This window comes from Bombina bombina, chromosome 12 (assembly GCF_027579735.1).
Source record: "Bombina bombina isolate aBomBom1 chromosome 12, aBomBom1.pri, whole genome shotgun sequence".
NCBI classification, from domain to species: Eukaryota; Metazoa; Chordata; class Amphibia; order Anura; family Bombinatoridae; genus Bombina; species Bombina bombina.
This window is the reverse complement of record NC_069510.1, coordinates 12,877,760-12,896,835: the sequence shown is the minus strand read 5'-3', so window position 1 is coordinate 12,896,835 and position 19,076 is coordinate 12,877,760. Positions and strand designations below refer to the sequence as shown.

General features: G+C 41.2%; 1 protein-coding gene across 2 annotated transcripts in view; it reads right to left on the bottom strand.

The window, feature by feature from the left end:
- GTF3C5 (general transcription factor IIIC subunit 5) overlaps positions 1-18,376 on the bottom strand; it is a 59,353-nt gene extending 40,977 nt beyond the window's left edge. For both annotated transcript variants that reach the window (XM_053696237.1, XM_053696238.1), the window contains exons 1-5: positions 18,231-18,376; positions 12,367-12,586; positions 10,829-11,027; positions 3,915-4,110; positions 1,792-1,896 (exon numbers count right to left, since the gene is read on the bottom strand). In XM_053696237.1, the coding sequence (XP_053552212.1) occupies positions 1,792-1,896; positions 3,915-4,110; positions 10,829-11,027; positions 12,367-12,586; positions 18,231-18,356 (846 nt within the window). In that variant the 5' untranslated portion in view covers positions 18,357-18,376. The remainder of the gene's footprint in view (positions 1-1,791; positions 1,897-3,914; positions 4,111-10,828; positions 11,028-12,366; positions 12,587-18,230) is intronic.
- Positions 18,377-19,076: the final 700 nt, after the last annotated feature.

Sequence of the window (19,076 nt, the reverse complement as noted above, 5' to 3'; positions counted from 1 at the left end):
AATATCCCACAAGTAAGGATGATGATCCGTGGACTCATCGTGTCTTAAAAAGAAACATGTCTGGTGTCCTGACTTATATGGAAAACCCTGACTTGTAAAAAAAATGAGTGCTTCTCAGCCTAATAAAGGTTAGTAAATATGGCTACTGGGACCCAATGACAATGATACAGTGCTACAAACAACATCAGGGCAACCAGGTGTCAAGTCCTACAAAAAAAAGTGTGGAAACTCAACAAGACTCCCCCCCCCCCTCACTATATATATATATATATATATATATATATATATATATATATATATATATATATATATATATATATATATATATATATATATATATATATATATATATATATATATACATACATACATACACACACACACAGGTATACCCCGCTCATACAGCGGGTTAGGGACCGGAGCCGTGCTGTAAAGTGAAAACCGCCTTAAAGTGAAACAAGGCAGTTTTAGCTTTCTTTTCACTTGCCAGTGTGTTTAAAGACTTGAAAACAGGTTTGAACTAACATATATTTAGGGTGCAATAGTGCTACGTTTAGTTTAACACTAACACAGCACAGTATTCAATTAGTATTCAATAAATACTGTACCTGTAAAATAGTGACAATCACTGTAGTCAAATTTGCCTATAGCACTGAGACACAGATTGCACTGTAATGCTGTAAACAGAGTGAACCAAGCATAACAAAATGGTGCCAGTCACTTTTCTTGCAATCTCACAATGATTACAGCACTGTTTTAAAATCTACACAGAGCACTGTATTAGTGAAGCACTGTAAAGTGAGGTATACCTGTATATATATATATATATATATATATATACACACACACACATACACACACTGTAGTTATATGTATGTAAAGAAATCAGCAAATTAAATCCAATGAAGTCTTGAATGGTTGCCTTTGGGCCTGAGAATCCTCCTCTGTCACAGAGTTTCACCCACTTAAAGGTACAGTCTAGTCAAAATTAAACTTTCATGATTTAGATAGGGCATTTAATTTAAAACAACGTTCCAATTGACTTTTATCATTACATTTGTTTGTTCCCTTGGTGGTATTTTTGAAAAGCTAAACATAGGAAGGCTCAAACCGATTTCTAAACCGTTGAAAAACGCCTCTTAGCTCAGAGCATTTCAAAAGTTTTTCACAGTTAGACAGTACTAGTTCATGTGTGTAATTTAGATAACATTGTGCTCACCCCCGTTGAGTTATTTAGGAGTATGCACTGATAGGCTAAACTGCATGTCTGCCAAAAGCACTGCGATAAGGGGGCAGTCTGCAGAGGCTTAGATACAAGGTAATAAAAGATGTAAAACGTATATTGATATAACTGTGTTAGTTATGCAAAACTGGGGAATGGGTAATAAAGGGATTATCTATCTTTTTAAACAATAAAAATTCTGGTGTAGACTGTCCCTTTAAGGTGCAATAGTCCTATTTCTAAGCGCCATGTGTTCTACACAGTGCGGGGTGATCACACAGCAGGACAGCTGACAAGCTTGCATTTAGTGTATAGTAGGAAGTGTTACTGCCCATTACTAGAGGATCTCACTATCCCTCTAACCAGACTGTGCTGCAGCTCCTCCCACCAGCAGCATCAGTGTTTACTGAAGTGTTTCTGTTCTCTGTCCAGAGGGAACTTAGTTCCTCCAGCAAAAATAGTGCAGGAACTCCGTTCCCATGCTTTCCTGCTCAACTTGACCCCTGAGGGCAACTTTATAAGATATAGGTCTGCACTAAAAGAGAATACAAGAGGGCGATTATGCTCACCATATAATAGGCCACGTATGGCAGCAGCTGCTTCAGCTTGTCCGGGTGAACACTAATGTTGGCCTTTATCGCGTTCTTAGACCAAATGGGACGAATCTCAAACAGCTGGAAACAAAATGAGAAAAATCCTTATGAAAATCTTTCTTTATAAAAACTTATGAAAATCCTAAATAACCAATCGTCTATAAACCACAGAACATCCTGGTACAGTACAGATTCCAACCTCAAACCAAAAGAGGAGAGTGATAGAGATACGGTTTCATTAGACCCCTTTTGGAGTAATTAGATTTTCTGTGAGTGTGAAATACTGCGTCATCGTTTGTATGTTTTTATTTCCCTTAGGTCCATATAAATACATTACCGTAGCTAGCGCTAATATACAGCACATGACAGGAAGCATACCCGTTTCATCCCCTGCTAACGCTATTATACAGCATATGACAGGAAGCATACCGTTTCATCCCCTGCTAACGCTGATATAAAGCATACCCATTTCATCCCCTGCTAGCGCTAATATACAGCACATGACAGGAAGCATACCCGTTTCATCCCCTGCTAGCACTGATATACAGCATATGACAGGAAGCATACCCGTTTCATCCCCTGCTAGCGCTAATATACAGCACATGACAGGAAGCATACCGTTTCATCCCCTGCTAGCGCTGATATACAGCATATGACAGGAAGCATACCCGTTTCATCCCCTGCTAGCGCTAATATACAGCACATCACAGGAAGCATACCGTTTTATCTCCTGCTAGCGCTAATATACAGCACATATGACAGGAAGCATACCTGTTTCATCCCCTGCTAGCACTGATATACAGCACATGACAAAAAAGAATACCCGTTTCATCCCTGCTAGCGCTGACATACAGCACATATGACACGAAGCATACCCGTTTCATCCCCTGCTAGCGCTATTATACAGCACACATGACAGGAAGCATACCCGTTTCATCCCCTGCTAGCGCTATTATACAGCACAGATGACAAGAAGCATACCGTTTCATCCCTGCTAGCGCTGACATACAGCAAATATGTACCCACCTCATCCCCGGCTAGCACTGACATACAGCACATATGACAGGAAGCATACCCGTTTCATCCCCTGCTAGCGCTAATATAAAGCACATATGACAAGAAACATACAGTTTCATCCCCTGCTAGCGCAAATATACAGTACACATGACAGGAAGCATACCCGTTTCATCCCTGCTAGCACTGACATACAGCACATATGACATGAAGCATACCGTTTCATCCCCTGCTAACGCTGATATAAAGCATATGACAGGAAGCATACCCGTTTCATCCCTGCTAGCGCTAATATACAGCACATGACAGGAAGCATACCGTTTCATCCCCTGCTAGCGATTATATACAGCATATGAAAGGAAGCATACCCGTTTCATCCCCTGCTAGCGCTATTATACAGCATATGACAGGAAGCATACCCGTTTCATCCCCTGCTAGCGCTAATATACAGCACATGACAGGAAGCATACCGTTTCATCCCCTGCTAGCGCTGATATACAGCACATGACAGGAAGCATACCCATTTCATCCTCTGCTAGCGCTATTATACAGCATATGACAGGAAGCATACCGTTTCATCCCCTGCTAGCGCTATAATACAGCATATGACAGGAAGCATACCGTTTCATCCCCTGCTAACGCTGATATAAAGCATACCCATTTCATCCTCTGCTAGCGCTATTATACAGCATATGACAGGAAGCATACCGTTTCATCCCCTGCTAGCGCTATAATACAGCATATGACAGGAAGCATACCCGTTTCATCCCCTGCTAGCGCTATAATACAGCATATGACAGGAAGCATACCGTTTCATCCCCTGCTAACGCTGATATAAAGCATACCCGTTTCATCCCCTGCTAGCGCTAATATACAGCACATGACAGGAAGCATACCCGTTTCATCCCCTGCTAGCGCTATAATACAGCATATGACAGGAAGCATACCGTTTCATCCCCTGCTAACGCTGATATAAAGCATACCCGTTTCATCCCCTGCTAGCGCTAATATACAGCACATGACAGGAAGCATACCCATTTCATCCCCTGCTAGCGCTATTATACAGCATATGACAGGAAGCATACCCGTTTCATCTCATGCTCGGCCTGCATGTCTGTAGGGTTAGTGCACTGTTTCTTCCAGTTCGTAGCTGCAGCTGGGTTTGGCTCTGTTGGCACCTCTCCATCTTCAAAGTTGATAAAAATGGCGTTGTTAGGTCTGCGCGCTCTGCTCATGCCGATTAGATTCTCGCTAGAAAACTGAGGAGGGTGGTATCCTTCCCTGAGGATAAAGAGAGTTTTTAGGAACATTAATTAATAAGACACACTTTTATTTAATGTAATCTAATCTAATAATTGTTCTATTTGTATTTAAAGGTGGTAAATACTTTGTATCCTATTGTGGAATTTAAGGGACGTAAACAATTAGTAAATCGAAAACATTTCTGTTGTGCTGCATTAGCAGAACATATCAGCTAAGTCTAAACATTAGTCATGGTTATAACGTGAGCATAAAGTGCATTGTTTGCAGTTTTCATCCGATAAAGCCAATTGGGAACTTAAAAGAATTGCACTTGAAGTCAGCAGGTGCATTTACAGTCCAGAGAATAGGAAAATCCTAAATTTTCAAAGCTAAATTATATGAAATGGGGACAAAAGTTGTACGTATATGCACTGGATGTGCAATATAGAGAGATACCTTGGCCTTATTTATCAAGCCCACTCCTCCCTACGACTGCAGGTTCTGACAAGAGAACCTGCAGTCCATAATTATGAAGCACCGGTCATCAGACCGCTGCTTCAAATCCTCTTTTCCACCTTTTAGGTGGAGAATTTCAATGTCCCCGGTCTCGTCTGACAGGGGGAGATTGACAGCTCCTGCCCGCAAGTGATTGGCTGTGCGTGGGCAGGGGGCGGCGTTGCACAAGAGTGCAAAATAGTGCTCGTGTGCAATGCTGAATTCCACCAACGGATTTCTGTCCGCCAGAGGCGAGCTGTGGCGGACAGGAGCGCATATGTACACCCCTGTCCAGCCGACGCTTGATAAATGGAGCCCAATGAAGGGGATACCAATATCCCATAATAGAAAACAGCAAGCAGTATTTCTGTTAACCAGTAAACTCTTTGTACCACTATCATAACTAGAGCTGTGGTGAGGAAGGTCTAATAATATGATGATTACATAGAAACAGGAAACAGACTGCCTATACAAAAGAAGATAGGGAAATGACTCTAGAGAGACCAAACTAGGGTTCTCTTTACTGAAGACACAAAGAGTAACTATAAAGGCACCAGCACAGAACAACAAACTAATAGCACCTGAGAAGCTGTGGGGAGGAGCCACACTCACTTAAAAAGAATAGTTTACACCAAACTTTTTATTGTGTAACAACACAGATTACCTTGTGTCTAAGCCTCTGCAGACTGTCCCTTATCTCAGTTATATTAATATACTTTTTACCTCTGTGATTACCTTGTATTTAAGCCTCTGCAGACTGCTCCTTATCTCAGTTATATTAATATACTTTTTACCTCTGTGATTACCCTGTATCTAAGCCTCTGCAGACTGCCCTCTTATTTCAGTTCTTTTGACAGACTTGCATTTTAGCCAATCAGTGCTGACTCCTAGGAAATTCCAATTGCGTGAGCACAATGTTATCTATATGGTACACATGAACTAGCACTGTCTAGCTGTTAAAAACTGTCAAATGCACTGAGATAAGAGGCGTCCTTCAAGGACTTAGAATTTAGCATATGAGCATACCTAAGTTTAGCTTTCAACAAAGAATACCAAGAGAACAAAGCAAATTTGATGATTAAAGTAAATTGCAGTCCCTATCTACATAATACATTTTGACTAGACTGTCCCTTTAACATATTGCCGGTTAATTCACTTGCTATAAAGCAGATGCACCACAACGTCATAGAACACACTGTGAGATTACCATATACTGTATAAAACTACCTGCAGTCGTGGAGCATATAGGCATCTTATACAGCTACAGTAATTCAGTCTTCTCAATAAAAACATTTTGCTAGCCGGGTGGCATTATGAAGTAGCTGGGTGTGGCCAGTGTAAATGTAACTTAAGTTATCCAAAGCACAAAATAATTACCTAATTAAATAAAAATGAATTTAATAATAATTTACGCAAACAAATGTTGAAAAATATATTATTAGCTCATTTTGGCTTTATATTGGTTTAAGTTTTAGCCAGGATATCAGTAAAATCAGCTGGCTGGTATGCCCATTAAATTGATCCTGAGGAGAACACTTAAGTTACTACTGATTCAAGCAATTATGGAAAAATGTGTAAGTGTAGGTGTACACCTTTTCAAAAATTCTAATGTCAATATTCCATATATAACATCATGGTGAAGAAATGTTGTGAAAAAATATAGTCTTGAAAAAGATCCAGGAGGATCGAAACGCGTAGAGTGTTACTGATATTCACGGCTCAGGTCCCTATTTGTTGAGTTCATTACCTATTCAGCCATTTTTGTAATAGTAATATTGCACCACATTTGTTTATTTTCTTGCTTAGGACATTGAAGATATATGGAAACATCCTATCTGGAGTAAATATATTAGGAACCATCCACCATCTAAACACTTTAGCAAGGATATCTCCACTTGTACAAATTGGATTATAATTGTGCTATCTGAAGGACATTTGGACAATTTTTATTAAGAGACTTTTCTTAAAGATATTAACTTTCACAATTTAATTAAGACATTATTACCATTTATTTTTCACAATATATTTTTTCACAACATTTCTTCACCATGATGTTATATATGGAATATTGACATTAGAATTTTTGAAAAGGTGTACACCTACACTTACACATTTTTCCATAATTTTGGTATTTTAGCAATTGCATTTTTTAAGCAATTGTTTTTTCACTTCACAACCGCCTTTTTTTTACCTCACAAGGATTATTTATTTTTTGTCTTTTATACATTTTTTCACCGATTCTTATTTTACACGGTTATTTTTATAAGGTCATTTTTATAGGTATCGATACCCTCTTGTTTTAAATTGTTTATCATTGTTGTTCATCATTGTTGTTTATCATTGTCTAGCATTGTTAAAATTGCTTATCATTGTCTAGCATTGTTTATCATTGTCTAGCATTGCTCTAGCAGATTTGTGCATTGACTACATCTGCGCAACCAATTTTTTCCACTTTTATAAGATTTATATATATTTTTAAAGGAAGACTGTTATATTGTACATTGGATGTTTTATAAAGTTCTGTATTCAACATTCCCTTGAGGTACAGGAAGATTCCCACTACACAGTCAGGTCCCCAGTTTATCCTAGGATCCTGTGAATGTTTTATTTCAAGATTTTGTGATTTTATATATTTTTATCAACAAGAAAAACAATTGACCAAAGTCACCAGAGGGCGCTATTAGACAGCAACTTGCAATTATAGACTCAAAATTGTGTACATATATCAATCAAATGTAAAATCAGCAGATAGAAACTAGTCAACAGCACTTAGATTATTTATAATAATGGAAAATGGAACCTCATTAAAGATAGATGTTAGGATGCATCAGAAATGAAAGTCTGTTTAGCTCCAAACAGAAGACGTTACGATGTAAGGCACACAGTTCCAAATGATCCTTTCAGAGATCGCACTCCATTCGGCGCCACCCTCCAAACTTTGCTCAGCAGGAACAAGTTGCTTCTAAAAACATGGATGAGAAGAGGCGCACAAATGTGTGTATCAGAAAGCACAATGAGCGGACAAACTACAGATGGTCTTTACACAGGGTACTCACAATAGTAAACAGCACACCAGTGTGCTTGTGGAAACAGGCTGGTAATCAGAGCTGACCAGTTGGCTCTCTCCGGTGTACAGCTATCCCTGATAGATTTGGCGTCTGGTAGTAGGACTGCTTGTTATATAAACATCGAAGGCACCAATTGTGATAAAAACAAATTTTATTGCAAGCTCTGCATATTGAGCAAATAGTTCAGCATTTGACAATTGCAACGCGTTTCTCGGCTCTCCTGGCCGTTTCTTCAGGCATACTTTACAAAGATTTAAAACCGGCTTTTATAGCAGCCTCTACCAGACTACAAACAACTCCTCTAAAAAAGCTTTCTAAAGGAATCTAATAGTCTGTTTCCCAAAAAAAACACAAAAGACCACAGTATACAGGGAGTGCAGAATTATTAGGCAAGTTGTATTTTTGAGGATTCATTTTATTATTGAACAACAACCATGTTCTCAATGAACCCAAAAAACTCATTAATATCAAAGCTGAATAGTTTTGGAAGTAGTTTTTAGTTTGTTTTTAGTTATAGCTATTTTAGGGGGATATCTGTGTGTGCAGGTGACTATTACTGTGCATAATTATTAGGCAACTTAACAAAAAACAAATATATACCCATTTCAATTATTTATTTTTACCAGTGAAACCAATATAACATCTCAACATTCACAAATATACATTTCTGACATTCAAAAACAAAACAAAAACAAATCAGTGACCAATATACCCACCTTTCTTTGCAAGGACACTCAAAAGCCTGCCATCCATGGATTCTGTCAGTGTTTTGATCTGTTCACCATCAACATTGCGTGCAGCAGCAACCACAGCCTCCCAGACACTGTTCAGAGAGGTGTACTGTTTTCCCTCCTTGTAAATCTCACATTTGATGATGGACCACAGGTTCTCAATGGGGTTCAGATCAGGTGAACAAGGAGGCCATGTCATTAGATTTTCTTCTTTTATACCCTTTCTTGCCAGCCACGCTGTGGAGTTCTTGGACGCGTGTGATGGAGCATTGTCCTGCATGAAAATCATGTTTTTCTTGAAGGATGCAGACTTCTTCCTGTACCACTGCTTGAAGAAGGTGTCTTCCAGAAACTGGCAGTAGGACTGGGAGTTGAGCTTGACTCCATCCTCAACCCGAAAAGGCCCCACAAGCTCATCTTTGATGATACCAGCCCAAACCAGTACTCCACCTCCACCTTGCTGGCATCTGAGTCGGACTGGAGCTCTCTGCCCTTTACCAATCCAGCCACGGGCCCATCCATCTGGCCCATCAAGACTCACTCTCATTTCATCAGTCCATAAAACCTTAGAAAAATCAGTCTTGAGATATTTCTTGGCCCAGTCTTGACGTTTCAGCTTGTGTGTCTTGTTCAGTGGTGGTCGTCTTTCAGCCTTTCTTACCTTGGCCATGTCTCTGAGTATTGCACACCTTGTGCTTTTGGGCACTCCAGTGATGTTGCAGCTCTGAAATATGGCCAAACTGGTGGCAAGTGGCATCTTGGCAGCTGCACGCTTGACTTTTCTCAGTTCATGGGCAGTTATTTTGCGCCTTGGTTTTTCCACACGCTTCTTGCGACCCTGTTGACTATTTTGAATGAAACGCTTGATTGTTCGATGATCACGCTTCAGAAGCTTTGCAATTTTAAGAGTGCTGCATCCCTCTGCAAGATATCTCACTATTTTTGACTTTTCTGAGCCTGTCAAGTCCTTCTTTTGACCCATTTTGCCAAAGGAAAGGAAGTTGCCTAATAATTATGCACACCTGATATAGGGTGTTGATGTCATTAGACCACACCCCTTCTCATTACAGAGATGCACATCACCTAATATGCTTAATTGGTAGTAGGCTTTCGAGCCTATACAGCTTGGAGTAAGACAACATGCATAAAGAGGATGATGTGGTCAAAATACTCATTTGCCTAATAATTCTGCACTCCCTGTACTCCTGAAAAAGAAAGGATTCGACTCACACCAAACAGATGAAATTCATTACTAGAAAGTAAAGATACCATACTCCACAGAGGAGAATACCCCAAAGGCACCAGAGGGAAAAAAAGAAGTATCGAACCCCAAAAGTACCATACTCCAACTGGTCACCATGAGACAGATATCTTTTAACACAGATAGGGATTAATTCCCCCCAACGCTCCTCACATACCTCACATGTCTGAGGTCTAAAAAGGTGAGCAACATTTTTACTTTTTGCACTATACTGTTAACTAGTATATTCATACTGCACCATAAATTGTTCTCTGTTTATGTTTTCTCCATTCTATGAGCGCTACAGTTTGGAACCCTCAACTCCTAACCATTACTATTTATTCCATTGACGATAGTGGAATCTCCAGACTAAGCTGCCTTTGAAATACATCAGGAGAATCTTTTAAAAGGGCAAAATAATATATATATATATATATATATTTATTTGGGATAAACCTGTGCTGTGTTTGCATTTGTTTGATATCCATGAGAGCAGAGAGCAGAGTATTTATTAACAAAAGATCAAAAGGTTGAACAATAAAGACAATTTTTTACAGACTTATTTGCTCATATTTACCAAGGGTGCCAATATTAGTTGAGAACACTGTATATTTCTGTGTATCCTTAGCAAATTGCATTTCACTATGTAAAATAATCTTGTCAGTTTCAGAGAGTAGAAAGAACACAGGAATTTCCTGGGAGTGTCTGAAGCTCACTCACAAATCTCATTATACTCTCCCTGATTTATAAAGGTAAAGTTGATCAGAATTCACAATATACTTCTTTAACTGACAGAGTTAAGTAATGTGTACTAAACTAAAGGCAAATACAAGTTAAATTGTACTGAAAACATTTCAGTTTAATTTGTATTTGCTGAAAACTGAGAATTTATATCAGTTTTGGGTATCCTCTTGCTCTCCAATTTGTGATTTTGCAAACCAGAGAGCCTTATTACTTCTATAAGAGGCAGCTCTAATCTCTCTGGGACTTCCAGGCTTCATCCTTTTTTTGGAGAATTCTGTGAGTTCTGCACTATAATTTAATTTCATGCTGGAGCGTTTGTTCAGAACTGGTCCCTAGATGAGTATATTAAGCCATTTTGCACTGCTTACATGCTATACACGCTGACAGATGGATAGTCACAGAGACTATATACACAAGGCAGTTAGTGATAATCACCTCCATAATAAGTGTCTGTAACAAACAAACAGAGTAACACCTACCTGTGGCTCACATTCGGGCGGTAATAGTAATCCCCGCTGGTATCAAGGCGGGAGAAGATGGGTGGAGGGATGTACAGAGGGATCTCCTGGTGAAAGAAGTCTTGTGTCTCTGGCTTCTTGAGTAGAACTTTGTCATATAATGATGTCCGGCTGCCATCAGCGTCACAGTGAAATGCCAGGTACTGAAAATCAGACATCCCTGGAATAAAGCAAGCCAGAGGAACTGCTTATTATTTATATATATATATATATATATATATATATATATATATATATATATATATATATATATATATATATATCCTGTGGATGGCATTTCCTTATCGGTCTATGGTGGGTGGCATTTCATTCTCATTATAGGTCTATGGTGGGTGGTATTTCCTTATCGCTATGGGTGATGACATTTCCAAAGTATAAATCTATGGTGGGTTACTTTTCCTTATCATTATACATCTACAGTGGAGGATATTTACTTATCATTATAGATCTACAGTGGTAGCCATTTCCTTATCATAGGTCTAGATCTACAGTGGTTGGCATTTTCTTCTCATCATAGGTCTAGGTCTAAGCAGGTTGGCATTTCCTTATCATATTAAAGGGACAGTTCACTGTAAAATAGTTTTTCCCTGAATGTATTCTCCATGACTTGTTATACCAGCTGCAGTGTCTAAAATGTATGAGAAATTGCTCCTTTATGCTTATTTTTGCAAAATAAATAGCTAGATTTGCTCTTTGACAGCACAGCCTATCAAAATAGGCTTGGCTTGCTGACAGATCAGATCTCTTTATCTTATCACTCAAATGCTTTCCTTTATTATCTTTGTCTCTTTACAATACTTAGAATAATTGAAAATGAACATTTTAGAGCTTTATCTCTTCCACTTCCCACTGTGAGTAATTTCTTCTGCTGGCTGTGTTTACATAGTTTCTCAATAGCCTATACCTAGGTATAGAAACTTTCAGAATAGATAGAGATACTACAGGCTAAATCAGCTATTTCAAATGTTGATATAAAGGCTAAGGAGCTATTTGTAAACAATTTAATACACTCCAGCAGGTAAAATGGATCATTGGGAACAACTTAAAGGAGAGAAAGTTTTGGGGTAAACTGCCCCTTTAAGTCTGAGTCTACAGTGGTTGAAATTTGTTTATCATCATAGGTCTAATTCTACAGTGGTTGGCATTTCCTTATTATCTTAAGTCTAAGTGTACAGTTTTGTCATTTCTTTATCATCATAGGTCTACAATGGTTGGCTATTAACAGCAGTATATTATGCTAGGAAACTCTCACCTACATACACATCTACTGATAACAAAAGCAGAGTAAGATCAGCATGGAGTGCATCCCAAGTCTGGCAAATTGCATAGTACAAGGAGATTAGAGCTTTCAGATAGATAGTGAGAAGCTCATATAATGTAAAATACTAATCTACTTCTGAAAAATTAATAAATTATGTTACACACACACACAATTTTGGAGCCTAAGGCAAGCAGACATTTTCAGTCACCTGTATCCCCAATAACAGTAAATCACATACCTTGGAATTTATAGACTGTGCCAACAACACCAATAATTTCCATTTCTATTTTGCCCTCCTGTGCTGAGCCACTGTCATCCTCTGTCCTTCTCCGTCTAGTCTTCTTTTTAACGCGAAGAAGCATGGTTGTAGTGGGGAAGCGGTTGGCACAAAGTGGGTGACAATAGGGGTCCTTAGGTCTAAAATAGAGCTCCAGTCTCTTAGTGGGGTCAGCATAAACCTGTAACATCAGTATAATACAAGTTGTCAGTCTATACTGCAGCACTGAACATTCCACTCATTTTTCTTTTTTACTACTTAGTGATATTTAAACACAACTGTTTAGAGTCAAGTAAACATAACTGCTTACACAATGCAGAGCCAGCATTTTCATGTTTGCCCATACTTAGCAGAAAAGAAATGATAAAGACTGTAATCTCACATACCCAGGGTTTGACTAAAGGGGCACTAGCAGGCATCGTGTGTAGAGAGAAATAAGGGAAAGTCAGAGGGTGACTAGGAAGGGAATATTCACAGGCACTGTACGTAAGGGTCATTGGAAAAATTGTACCAGGCACTATATGCATAGAAGGCAGTTAGAGCAGGGCAGAGGGTTACAAGCAGACAGTTCGGCAGGCATTGTGTATAAGGACAGAGAGAAGGCAACATGTTACCAGAAAACCGAGCACTTTGTGAAAAAGGCAGTGAGAGCAGACAGAGGGTTACTAGCTGAAATTATACCCAGTAAAATATGTAAGAAGCAATGAGAATAAGGCAGAATGTTACTAGCAAAAATTATGCCATGGAAATGTGTGTGATAAGGACAGTTAGAGCAAGGCAGAGGGTTAATAGTAGTAATTATCACATGCACTGTGTATAGAGACAGTTAGAGCAAGGCAGAGGGTTAATAGTAGTAATTATCACATGCACTGTGTATAGAGACAGTTAGAGCAAGGCAGAGGGTTAATAGTAGTAATTATCACATGCACTGTGTATAAAGACAGTGAGAGAAAGGCATAGGGTTAATAGTAGTAATTATCACATGCACTGTGTATAGAGGAAGTTACAGCATGGCAGAGGGTTACTAGTAGTAATTATCACATGCACTGTGTATAGAGACAGTGAGAGCAAGGCAGAGGGTTACTAGTAGTAATTATCACATGCACTGTGTATAAAGACAGTGAGAGAAAGGCATAGGGTTAATAGTAGTAATTATCACATGCACTGTGTATAGAGACAGTGAGAGCAAGGAAGAGGGTTACTAGTAGTAATTATCACATGCACTGTGTATAGAGACAGTGAGAGAAAGACATAGGGTTAATAGTAGTAATTATCACATGCACTGTGTATAGAGACAGTGAGAGCAAGGAAGAGGGTTACTAGTAGTAATTATCACATGCACTGTGTATAGAGACAGTGAGAGCAAGGAAGAGGGTTACTAGTAGTAATTATCAGATGCACTGTGTATAGAGACAGTCAGAGCATGGCAGAGGGTTAATAGTAGTAATTATCACATGCACTGTGTATAAAGACAGTGAGAGAAAGGCATAGGGTTAATAGTAGTAATTATCACATGCACTGTGTATAGAGACAGTGAGAGAAAGGCATAGGGTTAATAGTAGTAATTATCACATGCACTGTGTATAGAGGAAGTTACAGCATGGCAGAGGGTTAATAGTAGTAATTATCACATGCACTGTGTATAGAGGAAGTTACAGCATGGCAGAGGGTTAATAGTAGTAATTATCAGATGCACTGTGTATAAAGACAGTGAGAGAAAGGCATAGGGTTAATAGTAGTAATTATCACATGCACTGTGTATAGAGGAAGTTACAGCATGGCAGAGGGTTAATAGTAGTAATTATCACATGCACTGTGTATAGAGGAAGTTACAGCATGGCAGAGGGTTAATAGTAGTAATTATCACATGCACTGTGTATAGAGACAGTGAGAGCATGGCAGAGGGTTAATAGTAGTAATTATCACATGCACTGTGTATAAAGACAGTGAGAGAAAGGCATAGGGTTAATAGTAGTAATTATCACATGCACTGTGTATAGAGGAAGTTACAGCATGGCAGAGGGTTAATAGTAGTAATTATCACATGCACTGTGTATAGAGGAAGTTACAGCATGGCAGAGGGTTAATAGTAGTAATTATCAGATGCACTGTGTATAGAGACAGTGAGAGCAAGGCAGAGGGTTAATAGTAGTAATTATCACATGCACTGTGTATAGAGGAAGTTACAGCATGGCAGAGGGTTAATAGTAGTAATTATCACATGCACTGTGTATAAAGACAGTGAGAGAAAGGCATAGGGTTAATAGTAGTAATTATCACATGCACTGTGTATAGAGGAAGTTACAGCATGGCAGAGGGTTAATAGTAGTAATTATCACATGCACTGTGTATAGAGGAAGTTACAGCATGGCAGAGGGTTAATAGTAGTAATTATCACATGCACTGTGTATAGAGACAGTGAGAGCAAGGAAGAGGGTTACTAGCAGTAATTATCACATGCACTGTGTATAGAGACAGTGAGAGCAAGGAAGAGGGTTACTAGTAGTAATTATCACATGCACTGTGTATAGAGACAGTGAGAGCAAGGAAGAGGGTTACTAGTAGTAATTATCACATGCACTGTGTATAGAGACAGTGAGAGAAAGGCATAGGGTTAATAGTAGTAATTATCACATGCACTGTGTATAGAGACAGTCAGAGCATGGCAGAGGATTACTAGTAGTAATTATCAGATGCACTGTGTATAGAGACAGTGAGAGCATGGCAGAGGGTTACTAGTAGTAATTATCAGATGCACTGTGTATAGAGACAGTGAGAGCATGGCAGAGGGTTACTAGCAGTAATTATCACATGCACTGTGTATAGAGACAGTCAGAGCATGGCAGAGGGTTACTAGTAGTAATTATCACATGCACTGTGTATAGAGACAGTCAGAGCATGGCAGAGGATTACTAGTAGTAATTATCAGATGCACTGTGTATAGAGACAGTCAGAGCATGGCAGAGGGTTACTAGTAGTAATTATCACATGCACTGTGCATAAAGACAGTGAGAGAAAGGCATAGGGTTAATAGTAGTAATTATCACATGCACTGTGTATAGAGACAGTGAGAGCAAGGCAGAGGGTTACTAGTAGTAATTATCACATGCACTGTGTATAGAGACAATGAGAGCAAGGCAGAGGGTTACCAGCAGACATGAAGCTGTGCACTTTGTTTAAAGAATAGTGGCTACTAGCCAGCATTAGGCCAGGCTATGTTTGTAGGGAGCAGTAGGTGTAGAAGGTTACTAGCAGGCATTTTGTCAGGCACTGTGTTCAATGTCAGTAAGAGAAAAGCAGAAGGACACTAGATGGCATTATGTCACTGTGTGTAGGGGCAGTAAGAGTAGGGCAGGGGGTTACTGATAGGCATTATGTCACTGTGTGTAGGGGCAGTAAGAGTAGGGCAGGGGGTTACTGATAGGCATTATGTCACTGTGTGTAGGGGCAGTAAGAGCAGGGCAGAGGGTTACTGATAGGCATTATGTCAGGCACTGTGTGTAGGGGCAGTAAGAGCAGGGCAGAGGGTTACTGATAGGCATTATGTCAGGCACTGTGTGTAGGGGCAGTAAGAGTAGGGCAGAGGGTTACTGATAGGCATTATGTCAGACACTGTGTGTAGGGGCAGTAAGGACAGGGCAGGGGGTTACTGATAGGCATTATGTCAGGCACTGTGTGTAGGGGCAGTAAGAGCAGGGCAGAGGGTTACTGATAGGCATTATGTCAGGCACTGTGTGTAGGGGCAGTAAGAGCAGGGCAGAGGGTTACTGATAGGCATTATGTCAGGCACTGTGTGTAGGGGCAGTAAGAGCAGGGCAGGGGGTTACTGATAGGCATTATGTCAGGCACTGTGTGTAGGGGCAGTAAGAGCAGGGCAGGGGGTTACTGATAGGCATTATGTCAGGCACTGTGTGTAGGGGCAGTAAGGACAGGGCAGAGGGTTACTGATAGGCATTATGTCAGGCACTGTGTGTAGGGGCAGTAAGAGCAGGGCAGGGGGTTACTGATAGGCATTATGTCAGGCACTGTGTGTAGGGGCAGTAAGAGCAGGGCAGGGGGTTACTGATAGGCATTATGTCAGGCACTGTGTGTAGGGGCAGTAAGAGCAGGGCAGGGGGTTACTGATAGGCATTATGTCAGGCACTGTGTGTAGGGGCAGTAAGAGTAGGGCAGGGGTTACTGATAGACATTATGTCAGGCACTGTGTGTAGGGGCAGTAAGAGTAGGGCAGAGGGTTACTGATAGGCATTATGTCAGGCACTGTGTGTAGGGGCAGTAAGGACAGGGCAGGGGGTTACTGATAGGCATTATGTCAGACACTGTGTGTAGGGGCAGTAAGAGCAGGGCAGGGGTTACTGATAGGCATTATGTCAGGCACTGTGTGTAGGGGCAGTAAGAGCAGGGCAGGGGTTACTGATAGGCATTATGTCAGGCACTGTGTGTAGGGGCAGTAAGAGCAGGGCAGGGGGTTACTGATAGGCATTATGTCAGGCACTGTGTGTAGGGGCAGTAAGAGTAGGGCAGGGGTTACTGATAGACATTATGTCAGGCACTGTGTGTAGGGGCAGTAAGAGTAGGGCAGAGGGTTACTGATAGGCATTATGTCAGGCACTGTGTGTAGGGGCAGTAAGAGCAGGGCAGAGGGTTACTGATAGGCATTATGTCAGGCACTGTGTGTAGGGGCAGTAAGGACAGGGCAGGGGGTTACTGATAGGCATTATGTCAGGCACTGTGTGTAGGGGCAGTAAGAGTAGGGCAGAGGGTTACTGATAGGCATTATGTCAGGCACTGTGTGTAGGGGCAGTAAGAGCAGGGCAGAAGGTTACTGATAGGCATTATGTCAGGCACTGTGTGTAGGGGCAGTAAGAGCAGGGCAGGGGGTTACTGATAGGCATTATGTCAGGCACTGTGTGTAGGGGCAGTAAGAGTAGGGCAGGGGGGTTACTGATAGGCATTATGTCAGGCACTGTATGTAGGGGCAGTAAGAGCAGGGCAGAGGGTTACTGATAGGCAATATGTCAGGCACTGTGTGTAGGGGCAGTAAGAGCAGGGCAGAGGGTTACTGATAGGCATTATGTCAGACACTGTGTGTAGGGGCAGTAAGAACAGGGCAGAGGGTTACTGATAGGCATTATGTCAGGCACTGTGTGTAGGGGCAGTAAGAGTAGAGCAGACAGTTACTGATAGGCATTATGTCAGGCACTGTGTGTAAGGGCAGTAAGAGCAGGGCAGGGGTTACTGATAGGCATTATGTCAGGCACTGTGTGTAGGGGCAGTAAGAGCAGGGCAGAGGGTTACTGATAGGCATTATGTCAGGCACTGTGTGTAGGGGCAGTAAGGACAGGGCAGAGGGTTACTGATAGGCATTATGTCAGGCACTGTGTGTAGGGGCAGTAAGAGCAGGGTAGGGGGTTACTGATAGGCATTATGTCAGGCACTGTGTGTAGGGGCAGTAAGAACAGGGCAGACTGTTACTGATAGGCATTATGTCAGACACTGTGTGTAGGGGGAGTAAGAGCAGGGCAGGGGGTTACTGATAGGCATTATGTCAGGCACTGTGTGTAGGGGCAGTAAGAGCAGGGCAGAGGGTTACTGATAGGCATTATGTCAGGCACTGTGTGTAGGGGGAGAAAGAACAGGGCAGAGGGTTACTGATAGGCATTATGTCAGGCACTGTGTGTAGGGGCAGTAAGAGTAGGGCAGACAGTTACTGATAGGCATTATGTCAGGCACTGTGTGTAGGGGCAGTAAGAGCAAAGGGTTATATAGTACGGTCACTTGAACAGTACGCTATATACACAGCATGGCCCAGCATATTTCCTCACCCGTGAAACAGCCGCCTCGCCACCCAGAGTCCGCAGCATACTGCTCACATCCTGCACCAGACCCGGGTACTCCACACACACCATGGGTTTACTGGTTGGCAGTGTCACCGTGCCCGAGCCCTCCATGCTGAGCGCCTTTCCGTCACTCATACCACTCCCCTTAGCCGCAATAAGGGTTCCGCAGTACGAACGTTCCTATACAATTTTCCATACAGTGCACTGGTCCGTTACTCATACTACTCCCCTAACCCCTGCATATGGTTCCGCAGTATACTCAGCTCAGAAGACTCCCACACCCAGGGGCAGTGTGGGTACCCTCCCTGGCCACATATTACTTGTGCTGCCCATAGAGTGTATTTATTGGTGTATCGTCATAATAAAACTTATTGTTATTTTTATTATTTTCATAGTAATTATTATTATTGTTATTTTCATAGAAATACTACTTACAGCAAAATCAAAAGGCCACTTCTCTGTGCTTATCCTCCTTGATCTGTCCACAGCTTTTGACACTGTTGACCACCCTCTTTTGCTCTAAACCCTCCAATCCTTATGCATCTGTGACACAGCCCTCTGGTGGCTCTCTTCCTACCTGTCAAACCGTACCTTTAGTGTTGCCTTCTCTGGGGCCTCCTCTGCCCCATCACCTGTCGGAGTACCGCAAGGCTCTGTCCTCGGTCCCCTTCTCTTCTCAATCTACACGTCATCATTAGGTTCCTTAATAAAGTCCCACGGTTTCCAATATCATTTGTATGCCGACAACACCCAAATCTACTCTGCACCAGACCTATCTGCTTCCTTGCCCGTGTCACTAACTGTCTTTCTCACATCTTCCTGGATGTCCTC